This window comes from Onthophagus taurus, chromosome 1 (genome assembly GCF_036711975.1).
Source record: "Onthophagus taurus isolate NC chromosome 1, IU_Otau_3.0, whole genome shotgun sequence".
In the NCBI taxonomy this organism is placed as follows: domain Eukaryota; kingdom Metazoa; phylum Arthropoda; class Insecta; order Coleoptera; family Scarabaeidae; genus Onthophagus; species Onthophagus taurus.
In genome coordinates, this window is record NC_091966.1 from 36,918,245 (window position 1) to 36,934,632 (window position 16,388).

The following is a 16,388-nucleotide window of genomic DNA, read 5'->3' on the forward strand; positions in this document are numbered from 1 at the left end:
TAGTTTTCATATTCATATTATTTTTCTTATCTCATTTAATTCCTATTTTTATCACATTAAGTCAAATTATTTAATTTGGAATTGTTCTATCAATTGTACATTTAAGTTTTTATATTATTTTTTTATCTCATTTAATTCCTATTTTTATCATATTAATCATATTATTATTAATTCTTGACTATAATAAAAATTGGTTAATTTGGTAATAAAATTTGATCATTTGACAGATAACTAACCTCACTTTTATTTCTATCTGTCATTTGGAATTGTTCTGTCAATTGTACATTTAAGTTTTTATATAATTTTTTGATCTCATTTAATTCCTATTTTTATCACATTAAATCAAATTATTATTAATTGTTGACTACAATATAAATTGGTTAATTTTGTAAACAAATTTGATCATTTGACAGGTAAATAACCTCACTTTTATTTCTATCTGTCAATTGTAAACGGTACATTTTAGTTTTCATATTCATATTATTTTTCTTATCTCATTTAATTCCTATTTTTATCACATTAAATCAAATTATTATTAATTGTTGACTGCAATAAAAATTGGTTAATTATGTAATAAAATTTGTGAATCATTTGACACATAAATAACCTTACTTTTATTTCTATCTGTCACTTGGAATTGTTCTGTCAATTGTACATTTAAGTTTGTATATTATTTTTTTATCTCATTTATTTCCTATTTTTGTCATATTAATCAAATTATTATTAATTCTTGACTATAATAAAAATTGATCAATTTTGTAATAAAATTTGTTGATCATTTGACATATAAATAACCTCACTTTTATTTCTTTCTGTCAATTGTAAACGGTACATTTTAGTTTTCATATTTATATTATTTCTTTAAATCTCATTTAAGTCCTATTTTTGTCACATCAAATCAAATTATTATTAATTGTTAACTACAATAAAAATTGATTAATTTTGTAATAAAATTTATTAACCATTTGACAGATAAATAACCTAACTTTTATCTGTCAGCTGGGATAAATTTAATTTCATGTTTCACTTCTTTTTAATCTCATTTATCTCCGGTTTTGGTTGCAGCCGGGTAAATAAGTTGTTGTTTTGTATTGATATACACGTGTCAATAACACAGTTATAATAGCCCACGAGTTCATAAAGTTGTTTTGACGAATAAGAAACAATTCGTATTGTATAATCGCTTCATTACCATGTCGTATTCCTATTTTTATAGGCTGTTAAAAATTAATTTTGATTAAGTGTTATTTTAAAATCACAACATTAATTAAATTAAAATTTATGTGTTTAAAAACATGTTGATGTTGTTTAATGGAAAATATTTCATCATAACACATTAATGATTTCAATTTATTTTATCGGGTAAATATCTGCTTAAAAAGCAAAAATTAAACTAAATTTTAGTGATTTTAATGTTTTTATTCCTCTAAGTTCAAAGACAATATATTTCAGTAAATAATTTATAAATTCATGATTAGTCGTCAACAATCTGAAGAATCTTAAAATTGTGATAAAAATCAGCTCTCAAAAGTTATTAATAAACGTTTTTTTTTGTCAAATCCATAAGTACGTTGATGAAGCGTTTTAAGGCACATTGTACTAAAATTAAGTTAACCACTACAACAAAATTAAATTTTTAATAAGAAAAAAAAAATAAAACTTACACTAATATTATTATAAATATTATAGGCACATCAACATTTAAATAGATCTACTTATTCTCTATGTACTTAATTACTAAGTAGCTTTAAGGCAGGACATCAACAAAAAAATCAATATTATTAAGGTTCAAAAAAAAAGTGATCCTTAATTGATATTGATTTAATGTTAATCATCTTAGATTCGTTTTTTTATGGCAGTCATTTTTAGGCGTTTTTAAAATTATTTTAGATTGGATTGATTTAACATTCATTTTTCAATAATAAACACGAATTAATAAAATAAATAATATAAAAGTCACAACTACAAAAAGCTGCTAATTTTTTCTATAATAAAATATAAACTTTAAAAAAGGTATTAGAGAGGTTATTTGAAAATAAAATTATCTGACTTAGAACAAGTTAATATTTACAAAGCTGAGAGAAGAAGAAAATAGATTATTACATAACGAGAAGATTGTGAAAAAAATTAAATGAGATGACTTTGGTTGTGTAGTTACAACATAAAAATAATTAGATCTTTTTTTTTTTAAATTTTAAATAATAAAATAATTCAGATCCTTTTCGCTTAACCTTTGCCGGCGTAAGTTGGATTTTTGAATGTTGAAGTTGCTTGTTTATAAATTGGGTTTTCGCTCTGAAAAAAAGATAAATAAAAAATTATTTCATTAAGGTTTTATAAAAAAGATGGTGGTCGTGATATAATTCTAAGAACGTTTTTGTAATTATCTACATTGTAATGTCTGAATTGTTAGCAAATGACTTCACGTTTTTTTTTCTTTTTGTAAATTAACTCAACATACAATAAAGCATGTTACATCATCAACATATTTACATTAAGATAAGGGATAAATTACATTAAAAACTTTCTGAATAAGTAGAATTTGTTTTATAACAGATCTTAGAATATTTCTTTTTTAAAATGTTTATGGAATTTTTTAACTACCAAATTAAGATTAGTAGTGGTGGAACAGTAGTTTAAATTTGCAAAGAGACAGTTCTCGGAAATTTTCCTTAATTATCTGATGAACAAGGAGGGTTGTTAAGATTAGTTTTTGGACTTTGACTGTTTTCTTCAACGATCTGGATAGGCCATCGCTATACTTTTATATACGTCTGTTTGTCTCAGACATATACAGTAATCCCCGACCCCCTCCGTCCTCGTTTGTCCAATGCATGTAATCTCTGGCAATTCAAAATAATAACTTTACATTCAGTAAATCTATTTATCAATTAGCTTTATCTATTTATAATTAAAAATATTATAAACAAAAGCAAATCAAAACGCTGATACTGTTTACAAACATTCAGTGTATATCAATAGGACAGTATTTAACACGTTATGGCCTATGCAGAGAGAAGCGAAGCGAGCTCTTTTGAAAAAGTGTTTGTAAACCCAGAAATGTAAGATTTTCAAGTATAGGAAATTTTTCTTAAGACTTCAGTAAACCTAATTCCACAAAAAATTTATTATTATAGCGAACAATAGTGTATAAGAAGTTACTTTGAAAACTGTCGAATGCAAGTAGCGCGTGAAACGCTCTCACTATACATTAATGTGAAAGAATAATGCTGAAGTTTTAAGCACTGAAAACGTCCGATTGAAGAAGGCAAGTTCATACCATTAAAATATCAGAGAGTGTGATTTTGCTTCGTGGAAATTGTAAAATTCTTTACATTTTAACGCGCAACTTTTTTTCATTAGATGTTAATGACTTGAAATTTTGAGAATTTCTTTATTATGATATAATTAATAATATATTCAAAGGAGGAGGGCCATAATGAACCATAAATTGAGATACAACAAAAATTCTGGAATTAAAACTCCAAGCAAATTTTCATTTTCTCTTCATTTTTAATAAAACTTGGTATTGGTGGGATCTTTTGGGGTACTGATTACGAATCTGGGGCTCTAATAGTAAACTTTTCAAAAATCAAGATGGCGAAAACAATATACGGGGTGCACAAAAAGTATGGAATAATGGTTAAAAAAAGTGTTAAATAAAAATTACTTGAAACTATTTTCCGCATATCTTGGCGTAGAAATAAAATAAAAATGATGACGGCAGTCTGAGTTACGACATGGTGAGTGTGTTTTTTAAATGGAACACCCTGTATATTTTAAGGTTTTTGGATTCCTTTTGACAAGGTGTTGCAAAATGCCATAAGATTTTAATGCTTTAAACTGCATAGTTTTCGAGATATTGAAACTTTTATTTAAAAAGATTTGACCAAATTACGGCGTCATTATGGAATAGACAACCTAAGCCTTGACGTCACAGGAATGGGCGGAGCTTACTCCAAACATCTTCGTTGCTAACGAAAAATCCACATATGCAATTTTTCTTTTTTCTTCCATATTTTTTGTACACCTGTAGAAAACTAAAATTGCGAAAAAAAAGGATAATTTACGTAAAGGTTGATATCTGGGGGGTATTTAAGGACATTGATATATACAGGGTGTCTCAGCGAAACCGGTCATTAGACGTTTCTGTCCAACATAAAAATTGAATTAAAATTGAGAATTCAGATTTAAATATAATCAATTTCGTTCTTTTCGAATAAAATATTTTCAGATTTCTAGCACTTCCGGATATACCGGAAGTCGCTACATATATTATTTTTAAATGAAACACCCGGTATATTTTTACATATTTGGATTTGTCTATTTTCAAGGTTTATGAATAACTTTACTTTTTGTAATTTGATTCGGCCGTTCTCGAGTTATTCGATTTTTTCTAAAAAAATCTGCTCTAGCAGAGATCTGTTCAAAAAATCAGAGAACACTCGATTTTTGGAATAACAAGTTAGGATTCAGAACATGATTAAGCAACATGAAGGAGTATGTTTTAGTGTCGAGGACGGCTGTCTAGATCGTTTGGTCACTTAACTATGGCACGTTAACTTTTCGCAAATTGGAAGTACCATAACTTCATTTTTTTAAATGGCACTCCCAATATATTATTACTTATCGTTAGTCGTCTTCGACGTCTCATTTTACATCTTTTATGTCCCATGTGTATACTTTATATGTATATTTCTTTTTGGGCAAATTAAATAAATAAATAAATAAATGTGTCCTATATCTAATATTAATAATTTGGAAGATAATTAGGGTTTTTTGAATTTTGGTTGGTACATGATGCCTCCCAGCGTACATAAAAGCCTTTTACATGGCTCTTTAGCCATCAAACGTGTCCTTATTCCAATAGGGCAGCTTTCAGAGTAGGCATAGGAGGCAAGGAATGAAGACATGAGGCAATTCAGAGCCCAGCATAGCCCTTTTTATAACATCAGATCCTGTTATTACAGGCATCTATTTTATCTTTCCATTTTATTTTATACCAATTTTTTTCTAAAAAGTATGTGAAAAACCTCAAAATTCTGTTATGAGAATTAAAGCACCTACTTTTTCCTTCGTACATATTTTTAAGCTATTCTAACTCTTGTTAACCCCATAAAATAATTTTGTAACCTGATGAAGGGGGAGGTTACTCCTGAAATTTGTAGTAAGGTTTATTTAGATGGGTAATTTCCATCATATATTTACTTAATGCTTTGTTATGCTCAGTTAGAGTATGTATACTAAGTAATGTAAAATCAATGTATTGTTTATCAACTAACTGTTGTCAACTTTCTCTTAATTTTCATTTTGATGTTTGTACAATAATTAGTTTTCCAATTGTAGTGTAATTATAGACTTCTCACTGTAATCAAGGTTCTGATCAACATAATTTAGACAGTTCTTTGAAATCTGGAGTATAGGCAATACAAATCCAGATTTCATATAAAACTGTTCTTTATGGAATAAGTTTCTAGATCCCTTGTTATATCCGAAATGTATGCAGTGTAATTTCGCATATCCTTATAGAGACTGGATAGTGTAATTCTTGAGTCTTGTTGAGGTCGGACGTCTAATTAATGCAAATCCAGAATTATTCCTGAATTTAGACTTTGGTCAATGTGATTTCCAACCTTTCTCTTGGAATTTAGAATTTGGCCAGTATATTTCAATTAATTAAATTTCGTTATTTCCAGCATATCTTAAACTGTAACTTTTTTCGGGAAATAAATGGTTTCTGTTATGGAAGAGAAAAAATGGAGGTTTAATTGTTTTTGCAGAAAATTGGTTTTCCTAACATCCTCTCGCTACTATCAAAAGCATTAGCCAATTTTTGAATCTGATAGAATATATTTTCAGGCCAGGTAAATCCAAAACTGAAACATTCATCCCATTATTGTTGTGTTTTCTACTTTTATACATTTTTCTTCGTCATTGATTGTGTTGCTGTTGTTGTTAAACCATGATAACTGATCGCTAGTCAAATAACTATTAAAATCCCGACGTCTTCATTATAATGAGTGTAACTCTAATAATAATGTAATCTTATAAAATGCTTAATTTGATATTAAACGAGTGTTTACTTTGGCGGAGTCGCAATAAATTTTATATCTTAATTAAGACACAATTTTATAAAGCTCATAAAGCTATAAAGCGCACGTTAAATTCAAGCAAACTTAACAAATCCCTAATTAAATAATGAAGCTTGGTTTACGCATTTTTTTTATAACCCAAATTTAGATAAAATAGTTATACATATTACTTACAGCATCCCATTTGGCCATCATCCTTTCTTTTTCAAATTTAGCAAATTCTCTCCTATCATGAATTGTGGTAAGCAATTTCCATAAAAGAAGAATAGCCATTCCCATCAACACAATTGCAGCAATAACACCAAAAATAATTCCAGTGAATAAAACTTTTGGTGGACACTCCAATTCTTTTTGTGCTTTAATAATTTCTTTTTTATTGCTATCAAAGTAATAAACATAATAAAATCGGCAATCGTTTTCATCCAAAAAGGTACAAAGTGTTTCATCATTATCTTCATTTTCTATTTATTAAAAAAAAATAAAATTAAATCCTTTAAATCATAATAAAATAAAGCAACTTACTATCTATATATTCAACTGTAATTGGGGTTGTAACATTAACACAACTTTCAGTACAATTATCCTTAAACGGCCCAGTTTTCCACATTTGGCATTGAACACAATCTTTCAACTCTTCACATCTATCTGAACAAGTGGGGCACTTCTCGCAAAACTTTCCTGAATATCGGATTTCATCTGTACTTTCACATTGGCACACCCCGCAAACGCAATCTCCTTTTCCCGAACAAATTTTATCATTTCCAGGGGCAAAACACGTATCTTGTAAAGTCGTGCATTCGCAAGCTGCTCCAGTCCATGGCGGTTTACACATACATTTTCCACACAAGCATCCCGTCGAGTGAGTTGGCCCGCTACATAAAAGCCCTTGATGTCGATCGCATGAGAAATTATCACACTCGCAAAATGGACCATCGACTATTTCATCTTCTTTATCACGAGTGTTACATTCGCAACGACCACATGTACAAGTTCCTCTTCCGGAGCAATCTACCGTGGCGTTTGCGCTGGGTCTACAACCCTTTTGATCTTGAACTTCGGATTTTTCAGTGGAACATTCACAAAAACGACCGAAAGCTCCTTTGTGACATTCGCAAATTCCACATTTATATGTTCCTGAATGATGACATATTGGGGAATTTGGTTCGTAAGACTACAAAAATAATTTTTTTAATACAATTGTTGTTGTAGTTTTATTTTTTATTACCGAATCTGAAGGTAATTCGCAATCACAAGCGCACCACATATTTAAATCGACTATTAAACTCTCGTTTAAACCAACTGGATATATTTGAATCGTTTGTTTCCAATCTTTTGGATTAACTGGACATTCAGTGACTTCAATTTGAATTTTAAAAGTTACTACATCCCCCACCTAAAAATTTTTAAATTTAATTTTTCTTCTTTATTCTATCATAAAATATTTACTTTCATGTTGCTACATTTATTGGTTTTTTGTTCTGGACCGGTCGTGTTTAAACATTGTGAAAAATAAGTCATTTTAACAGCGCTTGTTGCGTTATCTTTCATTTCAACTGTTGACGAAATTTGCTGGGCAAAAAAAATATTACTTTAATATTAATAAAGAATAAAATATTCTTACTTCATATTGATTTTTGACTAATTCTACAATATTAGAGGAATCGTTTGACAATTGTCCACTTGAAGATCCTTCAATATGCTCTTGCAACCTTTTATAAATACTAATTTGGCTTTCAGTTACCGCAAAAATAATATTAATAGCGTTTTGTTTAACTTTATGGTTTATCTGCGAGATGCTGGGGTAATCTAATAAATCAGAATGAGTGTACATTCCGTGTTTTAAATGGCACTCTCCATCGTTTGGAGTTATTATTCCACCCAACTAAAAAGGATTTATATAAAAAACATTAATATCATAAGCTATTTTGTTTTCTATACTTTTCCATCCCCAGCGTAATGAAAACCAGCGTCTGTTGAAAAAACTAAAAGTCTTCGAGCTTGTTCTCTCCAACCAATTTCATTCCTGCAAACGATCGCTTGCATAATTGCATCAAATCCTCCTTCTGGAGCGTCCAAATTTCCCGATACCGAAGCTTTATCTACCATGTGCTATTAATGTTACAAATTTATTTTTTGATTTACACTTAAAAAATGTTAATCATCAAGCAAATTTTTAGAATTAAATAAAAAGATTAAAAAATAATAAATAAAGATGTGCACTTTTTTTAAGTTAAGGTTTTTAAAGGGTTCGGTTGATATTAAAGGTGAGACACAAGGATGTGTTTTGGTGAAAAAAATCCCATTAATTCGTTTTAAATATACAGACAAATTCATGCAAAAATCAAATCACAATGAACAGCTTTTAAATAAATCACCAAAAACCAGTCCAATTAATTGTGCAAAAATTCAGTGCTTCCTATAAAAAAAAAGTAAGAGATAAATAAATCCACCACCGGAAGCAACGAAAAAAGTACCAAGCCATGCAAAATGTAATAATAATCTCTTAAAGTCGGAGGTCGTCTCGGCTAAAATGTGAACTTACGGAGAATTGCCTAGCGTCCGTGGATAACCGCATGACATTCTTGAAACCGTACGGCGCCGCGCATCCCATGCAAGGAGCCAGTAAACTATAACCACAATTCGGAACTAACACCAAACATGCTGAGGCCACGCCGATAATATATCAGTGACATTTGAAAGATATATTCTTACCATCACCCAATGTGTTTGATGTTGTGAATTTGTGTGTGCATAAAAAATGTGATATGATTAAAAAAAAAATCATTCAAATGCCATTTTTTTAACATTTAAAAATACATATTGAATATTTTGGAAGAAGAAGTGTTGAGTAATAAAAATAGCTATCCTAAAAATATTTAAATACAAGACGTTTCCTAAGTAAAATTTAATTTAGGTCACATTTTGTATGAAAAGTATGCATTCCTACATGCATATGTCGCAATAATAATCAAATTCAATTTTTCATAAGTTTTAAAGTTATTTTGAAAAATCCTAGTTAGTTGTCTAGTTCTAATTTATTGAATATTAAGAACTTATTTTTTCATATTCAGGTTAAAGATGCGAATTTTAAATTAATACTGCGACACTCCGGGATAATTCAGACCACCATACTTTGGAAAGTTTTTATTCATAAACAATGAATCCTACAAAGTCAAGCTTTGCGTTCCACACCATAACCCAAGAACTATTAAAAGTTAATGTTTGCAACAATTGTAAAGGAGTCTCGTGACTATTTACTTAGTTTAGCAATATATTTACGCTGTGTTAATTAATTATCGTAACCCACGTGACCTGTGTAATATTGGCTGCACATCTCAATATGTAGTGGCAGCTTGTATAATTTTAAATTAGTAACCAGATGTTAACAGCTGATCGAACGTTATTGTTGTGAGTGTTATAGGCTTAGTGAGTTTCCGTATTTTCTTTGTTCTTTAACAGTCTTTTGCTGCCTTTACATTTTTCGAAATAGTTCTTTTTAGAACTATCCTTGTTTCTAGCGGTTGCTTTAACACATTGGCTGCCACGTCATTCATATATGAATGTCATTCATGACGCCATCACGTGGCAGCCAATGTGTTAAGCGGTAAGTCAATAAGCAAATTAATATAATGAAAACCTCCGGTGATGCACGCCGGCGTGAACCTGTTAAAATATTTTTTTAATTATTAAAATATAGAAGTATCTAATATTTTTTAAACGGCTTTTAACGCTAATGAATTGTCGCCATCGTTTTTAGAAACTTTAGTCGCGTTGCAATACCAATCTGTGATATTGGTTGCATACTTTGTCGGGTACGATAATTAATTAACACACTGTATACAGGTAGCCCTCGGTTTATGCCGGCTCAATTTACGATGTTTCACAATTATGCCGGTACGCAGTTTGCTGTGTGAATCCCCGATGTCTCGATCGGTCTTTCCCCCTATACTATAATTCGTTGTTCAATGTAGTTGGTTTTAGTATTTATGTATTTACTGAACGTATTTATTGGTTGTTGGGTATACATCATATTTTTTTAAAATAATATTGAAATAAATAAAAATGTTAAAATAAAAATTTAGGTATCCACGTATATAAGAATAAAAAAGGGTTACTATTTCAACTAAAAGAAGGGCATCAAGTTGCATAACAGTGTTAAGAAGGCACGACAATCTATTTCCCTAGAAACACAGACCCCTAATGTCTGTAGTTCTTTAAATTTGCCTCCATCAACTGTTACTATAATTATGAAAATATAGATAAAATTAAACACTCTGCTCAACAGTCCACAGCACTAAATGTTAAACATGTAAGTTATAGCAGAGGTAAAATTTTTGAAAAAATGGAATGGGTGGATTATGACATCAAAAAAATGTTCTATTGACTCAAGCTGCTATAACGGAAAATGCAAAATCAATTTTTAATAATCTTAAGGAAACAGATGGAGGTGAGGAAACATTTTTGGGAAGCAAGGGTTGATTTACTTGGTTTATGAGATTTTAATGCCGAAGTAACTGTCGTTGTGTGGAATTATGTGGTGAAGCAGCAAGTGCAGATGTTGCGCCGACGGCTGATTTTCTTAAGGAATTTCATGGTTATGTAAAACAAGGCAACTATTCTCTATTCTGGTGAAGAGCGATTTGCTCCAGATTTTAAAGTTGCGAAAGATAGAATAACTCTTTTGCTGGGAGCGAATGTTTTAAGAACTTTGAAACTTCAACCAATGTTTGTGTACTATTCGCAGACTCCACGTGCTTTAGGGTCCCAATAAAGACATGTTACCAGTTTATTTTCAAATGGAACAAGAAAGAGTCACACAAGCTATTTTCACAGATCGGTATACAAATTATTTTTGCCCAAGTACTTCTTTTTTTGTGAAAAAAATAAATTAACACCCAAGGCACTTCTTCTCATGGACAATGCTCCAGGACATCCTTAAAAATTAGACGAAATCAAAACACCATTGGCTGTCAAAGTTGATTACATGTACCCGAATACAACATCCAATACTTTCATAGAAATGATGAGAGTTTAGGACGCTTCAGATAAAACAGTCAACGTGATCGACGTTGGGTCGATCTGACCCAGGGACATATATAAAGTGTATATGAAGGTTATTCACGTTCCCACTGCCGGGTTAATAATGTAAAGTGGGCTTGGGATGAAATTTTGGCAAAACGTTTAAATGGAGTTTGGCGTAAACTTCTGCCAGCATTAATGCACGAGTTTGAAGTACCACAACAGTAGAATTTAATTGAAGACATTACCAGGCTTGCAGGTGTTTTGGGATTGGAAGATGTTACTGCTCAAGAGTCACAGAACCTTTAAAAGTCCAAGATCAACCACTCTGAAATGAAGACCTAGAAGAATTATACAAAGAATTGGATCGTGAACAGTCAGAGGATAACGAAGAAGAAATTCTAAAAGTGATGAAAACGGCAGATTTAAAGCGTATCCTTTTAACCATTGCAACTTTGAGTGATGAACTTTATGCGTGTATGTGTAAACCTGACTGTAAATAGGTTTATTTTTACGCCGATTTCGATTTACGTAGTGGTTTATAGGAACGGAACTGCAGCTTAAATCGAGGGCCAACTGTATAGTAAAGTTGTTTTTGTTGGATTATGGAACAATACTCTTACCATACATTTAGTTTATCTTTTATGGATTCATCGTTTTGGAATAAAAACTGTCATATGTGTCTGAATCATCCCGTATAGTAAACAATTTATAGAAATTTATAATTATTATAACTAATTTACATATTTTACATAGATTCATCATCTACAAATAACAAGAAAGAAACAAAAACATCTCAATTTTGTTGTCCTGGAATTCCCTCGACCTACAAATTTACAGGAAAAAAACATGCTTTTGTATATTTTAAACCAGATATATAAACATAATAAAGGTGTTTTCAAGGGCGATGCATAAAGGATTACAAAAAATTGGGATTAATAATTGGATTTGTATAGTGCACAAATATTTGCTTATAAATTTTGTGACAAACTCTTTAAATCAATTTTTAATTATTTTTTTTTTTAATAATTTTGTTAAACTTACTGAAAATTGGGAAGTGTTAGTGCTGAGAGTCATATGATTTCGATATCCATATGGTGCTTCGCATTGAGAACATGGTTCTTTCAACCTAATGAGTTAATTAATAGCAAAAAAATCACTCCAAAAGGTTTAATTAAAATAAAAAACGTTAAAATTATTATAAATAAAAAAAAACTTACTTTGAAGGTACTGTACTAACGTAAGGCATAACAACTTTATCGACAAAGCTGCCAAAACCCAATCGGAAATTCGACGTTACATTACTCATCGTTTCGACTAGAAGGTTACCGAGTTTCGAAAGTTTTTCTTTGTCGTCTTCCATCGATTTACTAAGGTCCATAAGGTAATAAAGATCAACCGGATAATCTTCAGCTTGAGTATACATCATCGAAATTGTGTAAGCTTGTCCTATCAAGTAATAAATTAATCAACAAAATAATTTAAAATTTATCTTCCAAATACGTACTTGCTCGTAAATGTAATGTAATTCTTTGTGGGCTAACTTGAACGATTTCCGATGATGAAGATGATCCAGATGCGCTGGAAGAACTTGATGAACTCGAACTTGAAGAACTTGAACTACTTCCAGAAGCTCCGAAACTCCCTTCAGCAGAACCAGAAGAATGCGCTTTTGACAATTCTTTTTGAACCATAATTTGTTGAAGATTATCCGGGTTTACGATGAATTGTTCCGGGCAAATTGTACTTTGCGGACCGGATGGTTGAAAACATCTTGTGCGTTGATCGAAATTCTAAATTATAATGTTATTAGAATCGTTGATCAATTCATTTCTGGGGATTTATACAAACCGGTGCTTTACACCAGGCACATGATGGAGTTTGAATACATTCGTGGCATGTTGTTTTGGAAACGCAAGGATTTTGAATTACGTTCGCCGGTGCTTGACAATTTATGAGGGTAATAAGTAGTGGAAGAAGTAGAAATGATGTGGACTTCATTCTAATGAAATAATAAAAGAAGTTTAGGTATAAGTTAGTTAATTTTAGTTTTACACTAACGCTATCACTAGAACTAACACAAGACCTAGAACCAGAAACATTCGGGTTTAGCCGTGCGTCTGTTTAAGACGGCTAAACCTGACTGTTTCGAACTGTAGTGACAGTGGTAGTTAGCATAAGATATCACTATGTTGCATATTTTTATAGTACTAAAACTAGAACTAACACTAGACCAAGAACTAGAATCATTCGGGTTTAGCCGCACGTCTCTCAAGACGGCTAAACCCGAATGATTCTAGTTCTAGGTCTAGTGTTAGTTCTAGTTTTAAATGTTGTTTAGCGTTAGATTGTGGTATATTTTTATTGAAAAAAAAGTAGAACTAACCCTAGACCTAGAACCAGAAACATGCGGGTTTAGCCGTGCGTCTTCAGATACTTTCTAGTTCTAGTATTAGTTCTAGTTTTACACTAGCACTATCACTAGAACTAACATAAGACCTAGAACTAGAATCATTCGGGTTTAGCCGTCTTGAGAGACGTGCGATTAAATCCGAATGTTTCTAGTTTTCGGTCTAGTGTTAGTTCTAGTATTAACACACAGTCTATCTAACGACAGATAGTCAGTCGTTATGCATTGAAAGTCTAAGAAAAACGAGGGTGTTTCATCCGTAAATATACACTGTGTTAATTAATTATCGTATCCGACGTCATTATTGCAAGTATGCAACCAATATCACAGTTTGCGTATTGCAATACCAATACTGTGATATTGGTTGCATACTTGCAATGATGACGTCGGATACGATAATTAATTAACACACTGTACGTGTAATTTCACCTAGTTTAGTGAAAATAACTTTACTATTAAGTTTATCAGATTGATTTTGTGGGTGGCTATAAAATAAACAATTTGTAGGTTAGGTGTTGACTAGTTTAATAGGAAAATGCATGCTTATCATTACTTGTGACGTCACATCGAAACTTTAATGTGATTTTTTAGTATGTTCTACACTTTTCCGCACGTCCTTTTTATTTTTAACGTGTCTTTTTGGTCATTTCACATTGATTAAAAAAATCATCGATTTTTAAGCCACATGATTCTTGAATTTTTCTAAAACAACTTTTATTTTAATATTATATTTATATAAATTGTTGTTACATAAAATTAATTAACTTCCTGAAATCAATCTTAAACCGCTACAAACTTAAAATTCTTGAAAACCAATCTCTCTATAAAGCTAAAAAAGGAAATAGAACAGTTCGTTTCGAAGAAAAGAAAATATCCTCGGTGATTCAAGGAAAACCTCATCACCCGTAATAATATCATATATCAAGCACATAGGTGATGGTTTATTTTTGGCGATGTGATTCACACCCTCCAAAAACCAAAAATCAATTTTAACGATAAGATACCAAAAACCAGACGAAACTAAACATCCGGTGTTGACTTTCGGAAAGCTTATTTTAATAAAACAATGAAACCGAGTCGAGTCGAGCTTAATAAGAAAAATTTATGTCCACCCACGTTAGATCGCCACGAAAGTATGTTATTTTATTCTCGATTTTTAAGGTTTTCCCCTCGAAATCTCGCCGAATTAAAGCGCTAAATCGATTTTAAAGGTCGAAATTGCGCTGGAATTATGTAAACAAATATCGAATAAAGTTCTAGTATCGACGAAAACGATAAGTTATCAGTATTGAGGCTATGATAACCACCTAAACTTACCTTATTGGTTCGGTTTATCTTAACTAATCAATTTTATCGTAATATCACAACCGATTAATTAAACTTATCTTTCACATATCACGAACACAAACCGAGTCACACCTATCTTATCATTTTGCTCGGAACCAACTAAAAATGGTGGATGATATTGGATGTATAGAGACATCTATCGAGGAAAATTGTTAAACACAAAACTTTAAATTATCAAAAGAATAATTGTTATAATACGTATTATTTTAAATTTTAACGCAATTTAGTTAATTTAATACAATAATTATTAGTTATAAAGTTTTTGAATAAATTAAATTTAAAAAATTTTGATTGTGTAATTTGGGTTGTCTACACACATAAGTATATCCTTCAAATTAATTTTAATTTATAATTGTTGTTTAAATAATTCATAAACAAATAGTTATATGTTAATTTTGCATAAGAACAATATAATTGTTATATTTATTATCACAATATAATTATAACACGCTATTTATTTATGTGTTAACTGTATCGGGTATTCGCGGTTATAGAAAATAAGAAATTATATATAGCGCATTAAATCTTCATTAAATTTGCTTTAAAATATTCTTTATTTCATGATAACATCTCCATTCGTTCTTGAGATACAATTTTTTTTAAATTTATATTTCATGACACAAAAAATAAGGGATGATGCATAATCCAACATCTTGGCTGCTTCGTTTTAATAATTTGTTGGGCACCTAATTCTTTCGCAGGAAGTGTTAAACATTGAAATTCGATTAGTGCCTTTTATTTTAGTAAAATGACGTAAGTTTTATTTGAAATGTTTCGAGAAAACGAGTAATTTTTTATTGAAAGGTTGAGTTTTAAAACCAAAAAACGATTTAAAACCGCTTGGCCCCGCCGTCTTTACATTTTTTGTTTATTCACCTCCAGTATTCCTTCTTCACATAATAAATTAAGGAGGGGATGTTTGGAAGTTGATTCGGTAATAACGCATTTTAGTTGATGTGCGGGCATTGAAGGGCGATAAAGCAGTTTAGAAAAATAAAATTTATTACTTGAATTAAGTGATAAATACGTGTTATATTTATACTAAGTGTTAGGCGATATTAGTGATGTGATATAGTTGAGATCATCGGATTGCTATTTTATGGATGTTAAAAGGTATCGTATTAATTCATTTTTTTGTTCACAATAAATTAATTTATCTTTTCTTTCCAGCTTAGCTTCGAAGTAAAATCCAAGGGAAAGCTTTAATTATCAACATTGCCAAAACATGAAATAATTTGAAATTGATTGTAAACCACTCCAAATAGTACTAGTATAATCTAATTCAAGCTTTTTAATGCGGGAGTCTCTTTTTTTTGTATCAATATGATTTCTTTGGGAATTTTTTGCTGTCAAATTATGTGGTATTTCAATTTAATCTTTTGCATATGTTTTCATGATATATTTACTCATTTAAAAAGTATTGTTTATAGATAATAATCTTTACATTGTCCCTCAACCAAGTTGGTGCGTGGATTGTCTAAGTTGCTGGTTGACACAATATCTATCCTTCAAATGATCTA

General features: G+C 30.6%; 1 protein-coding gene across 2 annotated transcripts; it reads right to left on the reverse strand.

Moving 5' to 3' along the window:
- Positions 1-2,192: 2,192 nt before the first annotated feature.
- LOC111421151 (position-specific antigen beta subunit myospheroid) lies at positions 2,193-14,965 on the reverse strand. 2 transcript variants are annotated; one of them, XM_023054297.2, is made up of 12 exons: positions 14,839-14,965; positions 12,963-13,113; positions 12,619-12,904; positions 12,332-12,560; positions 8,635-8,719; positions 8,031-8,201; positions 7,714-7,974; positions 7,539-7,661; positions 7,318-7,485; positions 6,615-7,263; positions 6,267-6,553; positions 2,193-2,295 (listed from the first exon to the last, which is right to left on the reverse strand). In XM_023054297.2, exons 2-12 carry the CDS (start codon positions 13,110-13,112, stop codon positions 2,227-2,229), a joined length of 2,478 nt encoding a protein of 825 aa, XP_022910065.1. In that variant the 5' UTR covers position 13,113; positions 14,839-14,965; the 3' UTR covers positions 2,193-2,226. The 2 variants fall into 2 exon arrangements, with proteins under 2 accessions (XP_022910065.1, XP_022910064.1); XM_023054296.2 differs by lacking the exon at positions 8,635-8,719 and adding an exon at positions 12,156-12,240.
- Between the last annotated feature and the right edge of the window lie 1,423 nt (positions 14,966-16,388).

What these genes read in the sequence shown, in the direction of transcription:
- LOC111421151 (XM_023054297.2), bottom strand. Translation starts at nt 13,112, where the DNA reads ATGAAGTCCACATCATTTCTACTTCTTCCACTACTTATTACCCTCATA. An exon ending in TAGTCAAAAATCAATATGAA is followed by an intron (nt 7,662 to 7,713) that starts GTAAGAATATTT and finishes TTTTTTGCCCAG; the next exon opens with CAAATTTCGTCAACAGTTGA. An exon ending in TGATGGCCAAATGGGATGCT is followed by an intron (nt 2,296 to 6,266) that starts GTAAGTAATATG and finishes TCTTTTTTTCAG; the next exon opens with AGCGAAAACCCAATTTATAA.